The 13,245-nt window shown below is 33.1% G+C and overlaps 1 protein-coding gene across 4 annotated transcripts in view; it reads left to right on the top strand.

The window, feature by feature from the left end:
- The window catches only part of LOC140450265 (E3 ubiquitin-protein ligase RNF144B), a 393,953-nt gene that overhangs the window by 360,511 nt on the left and 20,197 nt on the right, over window positions 1–13,245 (top strand). For all 4 annotated transcript variants that reach the window (XM_072543787.1, XM_072543785.1, XM_072543788.1 and 1 more), the window contains 2 exons: window positions 7,571–7,733; window positions 11,464–11,816. In XM_072543787.1, coding sequence (XP_072399888.1) covers window positions 7,571–7,733; window positions 11,464–11,816 — 516 coding nt within the window. The remainder of the gene's footprint in view (window positions 1–7,570; window positions 7,734–11,463; window positions 11,817–13,245) is intronic.

Genomic DNA, 13,245 nt, shown 5'->3' on the forward strand with positions numbered 1-13,245 from the left:
TCGGATTTTTTTTAGAAATCTTGAGTGATAGCTGGCATTGTGCATGATTAACACACTGCTGGGTGTTATATTAGTATTCTTATGATAATCTAGACTATATTTTTCTATTTTTTCCGCAAAGATTAAACCTATTTGGCACTCAACCATTGGAAGATCCACAGTGCACAATAATCATTCGAGAACCTTTATTCCGAGGTACGCCTTTTAGCTGATACATAAGTGAATCATCAGTCCTTGCTAGCGGTATCATGCATGTCATACCATGTCTCGTCTAAATAATAAATTGTTCGTTTTTGGTCTCGATATTCTTGAATTTTTTCTAAATAATGTAAACTTTTACGGTGTAAAGTTGCCTTTTTCATTATACAGGGTGCTGTCAAAATTGGCATAAAACCAGATCCTAAATTTTCGCCTAATTTCTTTTTTTTTGTGATTCACCCCGTATGTGATTCATTATTTTAGAAAAATATGTTTTTTACTATTGATCTGTATTTGTATTCTCTATGCCTATCTTTTGCAACTCTCAAACAAATTAACTTTATACATTTTTGTCACAAAAAATTTTTTTTCGTTTATTATGTTGAAAATTAAACAATTAAAAAGATGCTATCAAAGAAAATAGGCACTAGCTTATTAATTCGAAATGTTACCTATCAACATCCAATCATTTATGAACTCTTTTAATCAGATATTTATTAGTAGCTCTTGATATTGATTCTTTATCTATTTCGTTAAGAACTTAAAGGAATTCATTTATTACAGCTTCCTTAGTAGTGACAGGTTTAGAGAATACCTTATTTTTAACATATCTCCAAATATAGTAATCTAACGGTGACAATGGGATCTTGGTGACCAGAGAAACATATCTTTATTAGCTATTCCTTCTATCGCTAAATACTTTATTAAGCAATGTGCCGACTCCTTAAATATTATTAGCTGGTGCTCCATCTTGTTGAAACCAAGCCTCGTTAGCCTTATTATTATGTAAATCGTGCAGTGCTGGTACAATTACTTCCCGTAAAATATTGTAGTAACGCTCTCCGTTTAAATTTTTGCCATAAATCATGAGAGCGGCTATCTTATTATTTTTCACAGCACAAAAAACATTGAACGAAAAGAATGCTTGAAATTTCCTATCCTACGTGAGCTGAGGCTTTTCGCCACTCTAGAAGTGACTGTTATAGCAGTTAAACATACCATTTTTTGTAAACTTTGATTCATCACACCAAATATTTTTTTTGTAAAATCTTAATCTTGGCATTTCATTAAAACCCATTCACAAAATTCTACACGCCTTACATAATCTCCAGGATATAAATTTTGAGCTAGTGTACACGAATAAAGGATCGAATGATGTTTTTTTTTAATTCTGTGAATTGTTCGAGTCGATACCTGTAACAATTGCTCACATTACCGTAACGATGGATTTGGATTAGCTGCAATTGCTGCAAAATATCCCAGGATATATATTTGTAAGTCTTCTCCGGATATCTCTCAGCAAAAACACGGCAAGTTCTGGATACTGTTCTGTTACACTCACCGTAAGTTATAATTAAATTTAAAAAATCGTCATTCTTATATCCTAAATGAGCCATTATTATTTTGGCAAGAAAATTAGGCAAATTATTATTATTATAACTGTCATCCAATGGCATACAACGAGGTTACTATTAAACATTAACAATAACTGATATTTTTGTCAGAATATTCCATAGGTTACTTAATAAATTTTTTGTGACAAAAATGTATAAAATTAATTTATTTGAAAACTGCAGGAGATAGATATAGGGAATACTAATACAGATCGATAGTGAAAAACAACATTTTTTTTAAATAATGAATCACATACAGGGTGTCCCATTTGAAAAAAAATTTGGATGCCAGTTCTATGCCAATTTTGACAGCAACCTGTATAATGAAAAAACAACTTTACACTGTACACGATAATGCTGTATCCGGTTAATAAGTTCATAAGGAATTTAAACTTTTATTCAAATTACATTAGAGAATATTGAACTTTATATACATGGTAGAAAAGTGTAATTTTCATATAAAAACCATTATTCAAAAACGGTTGACAATAGGTATAGGGAATTATTGACAAAAAATGTTTAGAATAACATGAATTAGTTCTAAAATTAAAAAATATACAGGGTGTCCCATTAAAAAAACGAAGTTATAAACAACTTTCGGTATAACCGAAAGTAACAAATAGATGAAAATATGTTCATTAAATAGGTCACTCTTCAAAACCCCTTCATTAAAATTTTCATGATTCAGTTACCTTTATTTCTCGAGATATTTCTAATTGGCCGTTTATCTGCCGCACCCTGTATTTAGATCCAAGTTTTTTCAAAATGGTTTTATGACAAGTTCTTCTCATCGCAACAAGCTTGGTGTATATAATATCAATTGTTGGTATTACATTTTTTTCGTATTCCTCGTAAACCAAATTCCTTAAACATTAGCATTCCCGATATTAAGATGTTTAGGTTTTCCAGCATCTAATCTTATTTTTCTCTTTTTAACAACACTCTTCATAATGTCATGCTTGGTAGAATAAGGAATTCTTGTTAGAAAGGTCGCTTTTCTTATGATACTGCCTTTACAAGTATTTCCAGGATCGTGTTGCAGATTTTTGTAAACGTTTATATAATTTTGCTTGGATTGTTCATTCAAAACAATCTTTTTTTCGGAAGTCGTAAACTCTTTTCTACAGTTCCAGTAGCAGTGTAGTTGTTTTTTATTATCACTTAAATGATTGTCGACTATTACACTTTTTCTACTAGGTACGAATTGGGTTATCTTGCTCACATGGACGAAAAACTGTAGGTGATTTTTCCCATGGTCTAAATATTTTCTTTATACACAGATAGACAGTTTCAAAAAACAAACAAAAATATACTACAATTATAACGACCAACTCAAAAGAACGACATTTCAACACAACTCAAAATTGAAGTAAGGCACATCTATAAACAACCTCTTTGCAAAGATGACAACTATAATAAACGTAAAATTTGTGTAAGTCCAGTCCCTTTAAAAATAAGCACTTTAAAAATCACATTACTCGCTGTAATAGTAGTCATTTTAGATCTTAAAGTAAACACTTTAAGAATTTAAGGACAAAAAAAGCAAGTTCATTGGCGGAACCGAATTCAAAACTATTCTGCACATTAAATTTGAAGCATTATTTGGTTAAATATCTCGTATTTGGTGATAAAAAAATATCTTAATTTGTCTGGAATAAAGATGGTATTTGTTTGAATTTGCCGACGGACGATAGATAGATGGAGGCAACTTTATCAGCTATTAATATATGTTGACAAAGTAGTTCATAAGGCCAGGAGAAATTTTAAAAAATTACAATGGTTAGTTATAATTTTTGCGTTAAGATTTATTAACATATTTATTAGACTTTTATGCAATGACAGTTTTTATTTGTATATTAATAAAGGTAGATTTACATACGAAATTAAAACTATATCTTGACATATTACATTACTAAAGATGAATTAAAAGTGGACATTAAGAAGATAAAAAAAATGTAGGTTACGCAATGATCTTGTAATCGAAGAAGTACGAAATAGTAGTCTGGGACGTCATCCCCAGTTTGTAGAGAGTCTGTGAGCGACGGACTAATGGGTTTTACCCTGTAAATAGACCAGCTACCAGCATAAGATATCTAATTTTCGGAGACAATCTACATAATAACGTTGTCGAAAGAAAGGGTTTATTATTAAACTAGGGAACTAACGATTTTCTCATGACACTCATTGACACATGTATCTATCAACTCCCTTTGATAAATTTGGTGATAACAATATGTAATAAACTAAATATGCAAAAGATTAAACGTCATTTTTACTGATAAGCAATATATAACAATTTAAGATCGCTGTTTAATTTTAAATCCTAAAGGTGAAGACCCATAAATTATATGAGAAGGTGTCACGATTTTACTAAAAGAGCATAGAAAATCCTTTAAAATGAAGGTTTTTCAAGTTATTTTTGTTATTTTGTTGCTTAAAAATTGCAAAATAGCTTCAAAAGTCGATTTTTTGAAAACGATTAATAACTGTTCTAAAAATGCACAAAAAACTTTGCTTTAGCAAAGCAAACCAGGTTTAAAAATTTCTTTTATTTATAAACAAATAACGTTTTTGCCTTATTTTGTAGTTTTGAAGCAACAAATTAACTTTACAACTTTAAGAAATCGCCATTTTACAGGTTTTTTATGTTTTAAAAGATAAAGTTGTGTAATTTTACCTTAAGTATTAAACTTTTCAATGGTAAGCAAAAAATCGAAAAAATGACATTTTTACACTAAATTGTTAATAATTCAAAAAAGACGCCGAAATGTATTTGGAAAACATATAGGTTTTCTTTATATGGGCCTATAATAACCAAAAAAATGTCAGATATCTGGATTAGTCACGGTCCCGAACAGGGTCTCTTTTTTGCTTATTTCCCTGTAGTAATAATTTAGGATAATATCGTTGTAAATCAAAGCTTTCTTAGATAAACAATTTCAATTTTGCAATAACTGTTGAGTGAAACTTCTTAAAATTGTTATCGCTGAATACATGTGATATTGTCCCTATTATAACGCCAAATTAAAGTTTTTTTTGTCTATTTTTAGAAAAGTTATTATAGTCCAGGCGGGATCTATCGAAAAACAGACCATACTGGACATTTTCCATAGGCGCCTATTTTTTCGCTGCAATCATTTCAGGGTGTACATTATGTCAATAATCACGATATATACCAGCCAGAAACCTTGTGCTTAACTTTTTCTTTAACAAGATCTGAAAAAAATTTTTGCTTTTGCGCCCATATTTTCGCCTATAACTCGAGAGATATGCTCCTATAAGAAAATTTTACGAGATAAAAATTTTGTTTTCCATTTTTATATATTGGACTAGCAAGAAATTAAAAATTTAATGTATATTGTTTAAAAAATAGAAATAATTGGAGAAAACAGTTCAAAAAATTGAGTTTTTCCTTTAAATTTTTTAGACCGTTTGAACAACTGAAACGTGTGCTGAATTTCGTTAGGATCGGTTTACTAGTTTTTGCGTAATATTTTTTTCATTCTAATGTCCTCAAAAAAATTGCAAATTTGCAAAATAATGCTGGACCCAAAATATCACTGTCGGTTTACTTAATTTAAACTTTTTAAAAAAGTTTCTACCATTACAAAACCTAAAATGGTCGATTAATACTATGACAGGAATTAAACTCAACTCCGGGTTGAACCGCGTCGGTCATCATTGCGCCGAGGTCTCAGTCTCCCGAGCCCCCAGACACTAATCAATGCGTTACTGGTGCTGGGAATAAAGGAAGGTTCATTTATACCGTCGATGGTGACGTGGCTTGGGTGGAGGTTGGCGTCGGGGCCAGCATGGGATTGGCGCGGGGGTTGGCGAGGAGGTTGGCTCTAACATTTCTGACAGTAGGATTTTGATTGACGGGTGGAGCGGACGGTATTTTTTTCATGAGAGGTCTCCAATTCGAAGGTAACCGTAAGCCGTCATCTCTTTTATTGAGACATCTGTATCTGTAGAGTAGGGAGGGCGAGTTAAGTTTCACAGCACTTGTGCCACAATTGACCCATTGTGCATCCTCCCAGGGAGCTGTCACCCTTAGCTCATTGTCCATCCTGCCATTTCTAGGAAGGTGGACAAGTCACCAGGAGACATCTCTCTTATGTGGGCAGGTGTGGGCCAGGACTCGCCGAACGCGTACTCTCGCATTAACGATAACTCTGGGCATTCACATAGGACATGCTCTACAGTTTCGTCTTCTCGTTCACACTTCCTACATAGAGGTGTGTCTGCTAGCCTCAGTGTGTGGAGGTGTTTGCTTAGTTGACAATAACCAGTTAAAAAACCAACTGCCAAACGTAGATTTTTCCTGGTCATTCCCAAGTACTTCTTTGATGTTGACTCTTCAAGGTTACTTAGTGTTACCCTGGCAAGTTTACATCCTTTTCCTTCTTCCCATCTTTTTACGGTTTGCGTATGGGAGTGACATTTGACAATTTCCGCGATTGTTGTAGTTGACCAACCAAAAAGATCCCCAGGTCCTAAGAGTCTTAGGCCTGCCGCCTTCCTAGATAATTGGTCAGCAATGCGGTTGCCTTTATTCCTATTGTGTCCTTTAACCCACCTCAAGATGATGGTATTACCATCCGAAGCTTGAGTTAGTGACTCGTGACATTCCATTACTAAACCTGATGTGACACGTGGTCTATTTAAGGTTAGTAGCGCTTGTCTGCTATCTGTGCAGATCATTATAGTTTTTCCTGCTATACCTTTTTGGGTTATCTCTTTTGCGGCTATGGAGATACCAGTCAGTTCTGTCTGAACTACGCTAGCATTTTTGCCCATACCCCACTTTATTCTTAGGTTCAGTGATCTGGAGTATATCCCGCATCCTGAGCCTTCTTTCATTTTGGAGCCATCGGTGTATATGCAATAGGCATTTGCCACGTTTGTCTCCATACACTGTCTTGTTTCAATTTTGTAGGGTTTGTTAAAGACAAACTTTGGTTCAATTGAGTCGCAGCCTGCCTGTAGTACTGGTAACGCATCCAGCTCTCCCCGCCAGAAACGAGTTCTCAATTGTCCCATTCCTACATCAAGGTTGGCACCAGCTGAGCGCAGTTGCATCATTGTCACTAGAGCCACCTCTTTGACATATATATCTAGAGGCGTGATGCCAATGATCAGCTCCATTGCAGCAGTTGGTGTTGTTTTCATGGCACCTGTTATATTTATGCAAGCCATCCGCTGAATATGGTTTAGTTTGTTAGTCGCTGTTGCCTGTAGCACTTTTGGTACCCAAGCAATAGCTCCGCTTATCGAGACATATTTTGCCTTTTTTCAATTTCTATGGTTTCTCGGATAATTCTTGGTTTATAGATGAGGATGGAGGCTATGGTTTTGGATTTGGATTTTGGAAATTGAAAAAAGGCCAAATTGTCTCAATAAAAGAGATGACGGCATACGGTTACCTTCGAGTTAGCATGCAAGTAACGATTATTATGGGTGGGTTTTCCATAAATAGAGCATCCGCTCCACCCGTCAGTCAAAATCCTACTTTCAAAAATGTTCGCGTCAACCCCCGCGCTAACCCCGTGCCAATCTCCACGGTAATCCCCACGCCAACCTCCAACCACACCACGTCACCATCGACGGTATAAATGACCGGTCCTCTATTCCCAGCACCCGTAATGCATTGATTAGTTATCGATGTAGTAGCGTCTGGGGGCTTGGGAGACTAAGACCTCGGCTAAGAAACTCAGCGCAATGATAATCGACGGAAGACTGTTGAGTTTAATATTAATTCCTGTAATAGTATTAATCTTAGCTCTAGTTTAATATATATATATATATATATATATATATATATATATATATATATATATATATGTGTGTGTGTGTGTGTGTGTATAATGAGAATTAATTATGCAACCACACTTATTGCTTTAATCTAATGCTAGTTATTTTTTATAATTATATTACACGAGAATTAACATCTATTAATTTTTTTTTCTTTGTTTTAGTGTATGAAGGCTTATGTAGAATTCGAGATAGGCCAAGGAGCATATGATATTTCATGTCCTGATGCACAATGTCCGTCTCAGGGTGTTTTAAATGAAGAAGAGATAAAAAGACTGGCTGGAAATGATTTACTAGAAAAACATAAAAAGTATCGACTTAATAGAGGTTAGTATTTAAAAGGAATTATATAGCTCAAGTATATAGAGTAGTTAAAAAAAATTAGAAAAATTGATAAAAGATAGGCAAACAAGTTAGGGGGCATTGGGAACCATACTGTGGCTTGTTGGTCATGTTTGTGCGCAATGTTTTGTTCGAGTTCCTCCATGAAAATATCTGCTAATAATAGAGATAAGGATGAGCCCACGGCTAATCCAAGATCTTGTTAGTAAAAATCATTATCTAGTTAAAAATAAGTGTTGTCTGAGCATAGTGTTAATAGGGTTAACAACCCATTGTATGGTGGAGATATGTAGATGTTATGTTCTCCATTTGGCCTAAATGGATCAGAAGCATTGAATAAATTTCTGATGGACATTAACAGTTAAGAAGAATCAATCTAATTTCAGAAAAAGAAAACAACAATTCACTTATTTTTCTGGATGTGTTCATCACAAAAGAGGATTCAGTATATGCAACCAAAGTTTACAGAAAACCAACCCATACCAACAGATATTTAAATTTCCTGTCATACCACAACGTAAACGGCGGATGATTTCAGGAAGAAAAAAACTGATAACAAAGGTGCTAACAAAAAATGATTACCCATTGTCATTTATAAACAAGGAATTTCACAAGATTAAAGAAAAGAAACAAGAAAATCCCACAAGCAATCCAGAAACTCTCACAAGAAGGGATTTAAAAGTGACAACAATACTATATATAAAGGGCTTATCAGAAAAATTAAAAAGGATAGTGAGATACCCTGTGAATGCAACAATTTCTATGTGGGGAAAACAGCAAGACCATGTAATGTCAGGATAAACGAGCATTAAACAATATATATATATAAACAATATAATAGAGTACAATGGAAACAGTTGTTACTAATTATGAAAGAAACAGACATGAAAAACAGAAAAATAGCAGACTCTGGTTATCAATACTAAAAGAAGAAGTCAACAACAAGAATATACCAACATTAGCGGATTACTAGAAAGTAGGAGACACATCAACTACAATTATAAAAATACATATACAACATACAATACATATACAGCACACAATACATAAACATATAATACACAAACAAATAATACAAAAACACACAAAATAATCAGAATTTGATATCATCCTGAGAGCACAAACACCACCCTCAGAATGTTTTAACTAAAAGCATGGCTATTTGTCTTCAGTATCGAGGCCAAGTAAATCATCCGTCAGTTTTAAAAAACATAACCGCTAAACAAGTTTTGGTTATATTTTTAGGCATTTTTAAAATAATGTCTTTTCAAAACGATTTCCGTAGTGGAAATCAAAACGCCAAACAAACAACAATTGTAAAGTGTAATTTTAATTACAATCAATTGTGGCTTAAACCAACTAATATAATATTGTGGCGCCCGTTGGTAAGACATAGACTTCAGTAGTCAGTAGTTTCCAAAAAATATTACAAAACTTTTTTGTTACATAATATTTACAGAAGTACGGCGGATTTTGTTAACAGACTTATAGGGTAGCAAGGTCCTGGTCACCCTAATCTTTTGCATGAAAAAATTCAAACAACAGGTCCTAGAATTAATAGATCAAAAGCAGTTGTGTTGGATTTAGGGCTATGGTGAACTTACAAAGTTCTTAAAGTTGATGAATTACCTAAACTGTAAGAACTAGTTCACCATGGAAATAGAAAACAACAAAGAGTTTGCATTTCTAGATGTTTTATTAAAATAAAAATCGAGCACAACACTTGGGCACTTTTTACTGAAAAGCGTTTGGTGAAGAACGGTTATACTTCACAACGAGAACCAAAAGGTAAAACTTGCTTATATATATATATATATATATATATATATATATATATATATATATATATATATATACATGTATAATATTAGACATCGAAATGGCAAAATCTTTGCAAAACATGACATTAAGTATATCTTCAAACAAGCAAAGATAATACAAGAAAGTCTAAAATCGACCAAAGATCCAAGAGAACTATTTTCCACTTTTGTAGTTGTGGTTCAGTGATTTATAGATTTCAGGCAAGCATACGACAGCATTATCGACGTCTAACTCAGGAACGCGATGGCTGAAATATCTATTCCGCAAAAACTAATTAGATTGACCAAGATCTATGACGAGAACCTCACGAGTTGTGTTCGAGTAGGCAACATCAAAACCGTTATAGATAACAAGGGTTTAAAGCAAGGCGATGCGATGTCACACCTCTACTTTTTAATATTAGTCTAGACAAAACAGTGGGAGGAGCGAAAACTGGGATTATTGATAGTCTTCGCAGATAATATTGATATAGTTTCTAAAATCACAATATCATTTAAAGATCAATTACTAAAATTAGAACAAGAAATCACAAGAAAAATACATTGCCCACAAGACAAGTCAATACGAGACGAGATAGAATAGAGTAAAATGTGTCAATAGGAGACTTCAATTTTGAAAGTCAGAAAATTTAAATATTTGGGAGAAATAACAGACGATAACGACATCATGAAGAAATTAAAGCAAGAATCAACGCAGGTATTCTGTCCATGTATTCTGTATAAATATTCTTAGATCGAAACACATTTCAGGAAAACTAAGAAACAAATGTATAAAACTGTTATACGATCGATAGTATTGTATGGATGCGAATCCTGAATACGAATAAAATCCACAGAAGAAAAATTCGGTGCTTCTAACGAAAAATGTTATGGCCCAACAATTGATGAAGGCACGCAAAGACACCGGATAAGAACAAATATAGAATTTAAGGAACTATACAGGCACCCAGACATTGTAAGAGGGACCAAGGTACAGAAGTTAAGATGGGCAGATCACATCCAACCAGAACCGGATGACCGGTGGCTGAAACTAACATGGCAGTCTAACCCAGAAGGAAGAAGACCACACACAAGATGGAGAGACAACATCGCTAAAGATCTCAATACCATGGGCAAAGATAACAAAGATCTTATAATGGACCGGAAAAAATGGATAAATACATTGAAACGACAAAACGTGGTGCAAATGCAAAATACAAGAATGATTGTCGTCTAGCTCACAACTACAAATCATCTGTTGTAGAAGACACCATCACAAAAGACAACTACCAAATTTTATTTTAAGAAACACAGGTACTTAGAGGAACATCACGCTTATTATTCACATTTTATTAATTGTGACTAAATACATCGAGCAATCCAGAAACATTAACAAACTATTTTATAATATTTAATATTTATTTACTTTATATATATATATATATATATATATATATATATATATATATATATATATATATATATATATATATATATATATATATATAAGTATATGTTTTTTATGGGTTGGAGTCAATAAAAGGGCTATTGGTAAACTATTCTTTATGTCAAGCTTTCAATTTGTGTTTACAATCCTAATCAAGACCTTCAACTAAAATTTGAGTTTTGTTAGTAAATCTAAACTGCTAAACATCTTAAAAACTATTTTAAAAAATATCTAATGAATGTTTCTCTAAATTTAGTAATTTTGAAAACTTTTTAACAAAAATAGTTGAATTTATAAATAAGTTAGAATAGCGACCAATTACAAAAAATGTTTGTAATTGGTCTATATATAATATATAAATTATATATATATATATATATATATATATATATATATATATATATATATATATATATATTTATTTATTTTATATATATTTTGGAAAATAATGTATTTTTATTTTTTGTAGAAGTAGAATTAGATAAAAACCGTACATGGTGTCCCCGTGCGGGCTGTGAAACCGTCTGCAACATGTGCCCTCAACAAAAATGCTCTCCACAGGGCGTCTTTTGTCCAACGTGTACCAACGAGTTCTGTAGTAATTGCAAGCTGGAATGGCATGATGGTCTTTCCTGCGAAGAATTCGGTAAGCAGTTGTCGAAAGAAGGTAAAACCGAAGAACCTGGCATACCGTTCGATTCGGATCTCATTAAGTGCTGCCCCATGTGTAACGTTCCTATCGAGAAAGACGAAGGCTGTGCTCAAATGATGTGTAAGAGATGCAAACATGTTTTCTGTTGGTATTGCCTAGCCAGTCTTGATGTAAGTATTATTTTAGGTTTATAATTGATTATAATTGATTAAAATCCAATAATAATACTCGATGGAATTATCATAATCGGTTATTTATTTTTTTTACCCAATGGTCTGTATTATATTTATGATCTAGTTCCTTTGAAAAAGATGTGTCTAGAACCTTTACGTGCATTATTTAAGTCATCTTTGAGACTGCACATCTTCCCTAGTAGGTGACAGTTATATAACTCCGGTATTTAAAAACGGTGACAGAGGAAATAGAAAAAATTGTTGCTTGTTGTTATGTTACCTGCCATACCTAAACTTTTTGAACTAATTCTAAACATTTATCTCACTTGGCATTGTAGAAATCTCTTGATTAATGAGTTACATGGATTTAGGCAGGGTAAATCTACGTGTCCAAATCTTATTTTGTATCTCTCATGACTACATTTTCAGGGCTTCCGAGGGTGGGTACCAAGTGCATAGGCAAGGCTCCATTCATACAAATTTCTTGAAGGCCTTTGACACAGTAATCCATTATTTGCTCATCCTTAAATTAAAATATATTGGCTTTCCTGAGTGTTTATTTCATGGTTAAGTGGTTATCTTGATAAAAGAGTTCAGTTTTTTTTTATAAAGGGTCCACTCTCGATTCCTATCTTGGTCAGTTCAGGTGTCCCACAAGGTTTACATGTGATCCTCGTCTCTTTAACTTGTTTTTTAATGATATTTCTGAGGTAAAAATTGTTAGTCAAATTTTACTATTTACTGATGACCTTAAGCTATACTTCAAAGCCCTATATATACCTATCTGACTGTCTAAGGATCCAAGAAGACCTGACTTCCCTATATAATTGGTCTCCATACTATTTTAACCATATTTAAAACATCGGAAAAATACGAAATAAGTTTCTCCGAATTTGTGCTTATGGATTAAACTTAAAGAACATGTCTTTGGTGGAACTAAGGTCAAGACTAAATATCAGTTCCCTAGAAGATTACAGAACTAAATGTGGTCTAGTTTTTCTCTATACCTACTGGACCATACCATGACTGTTCTGATTTATTAAGCCTTATCAACTTAAGATGTAGTACTAGAATTCTTAGAGATGCGCCTTTATTTTCTAAAACACTATCACACAAACTATGGCGAATTCTCTTCTATTATTAACAGCATTCAGATACTGGGAAATGACTTTAATCAACCTTATGATCTAGTGGATATAAAAGCTGTAAGATTTAAATACTCTTTGACTGATTATGTTAGGGATCGAAGATGAGTGACCTTTAACTTGGAGTATTCATTTCATTTTAATTTTCCGGAAAATTTAATTTATTTAATTTCATTTTTTTATAATTATTTAATCATTATTTGAGGACCCTAGAAGTAAAGGGGTATAAGTGACAAAAAGTAAATTTTGAGTAAACGCCGTTCAAAGTTAAGCCTTCACTG

The sequence above is a fragment of the Diabrotica undecimpunctata genome, chromosome 9 (genome assembly GCF_040954645.1).
Source record: "Diabrotica undecimpunctata isolate CICGRU chromosome 9, icDiaUnde3, whole genome shotgun sequence".
Classification (NCBI taxonomy): domain Eukaryota; kingdom Metazoa; phylum Arthropoda; class Insecta; order Coleoptera; family Chrysomelidae; genus Diabrotica; species Diabrotica undecimpunctata.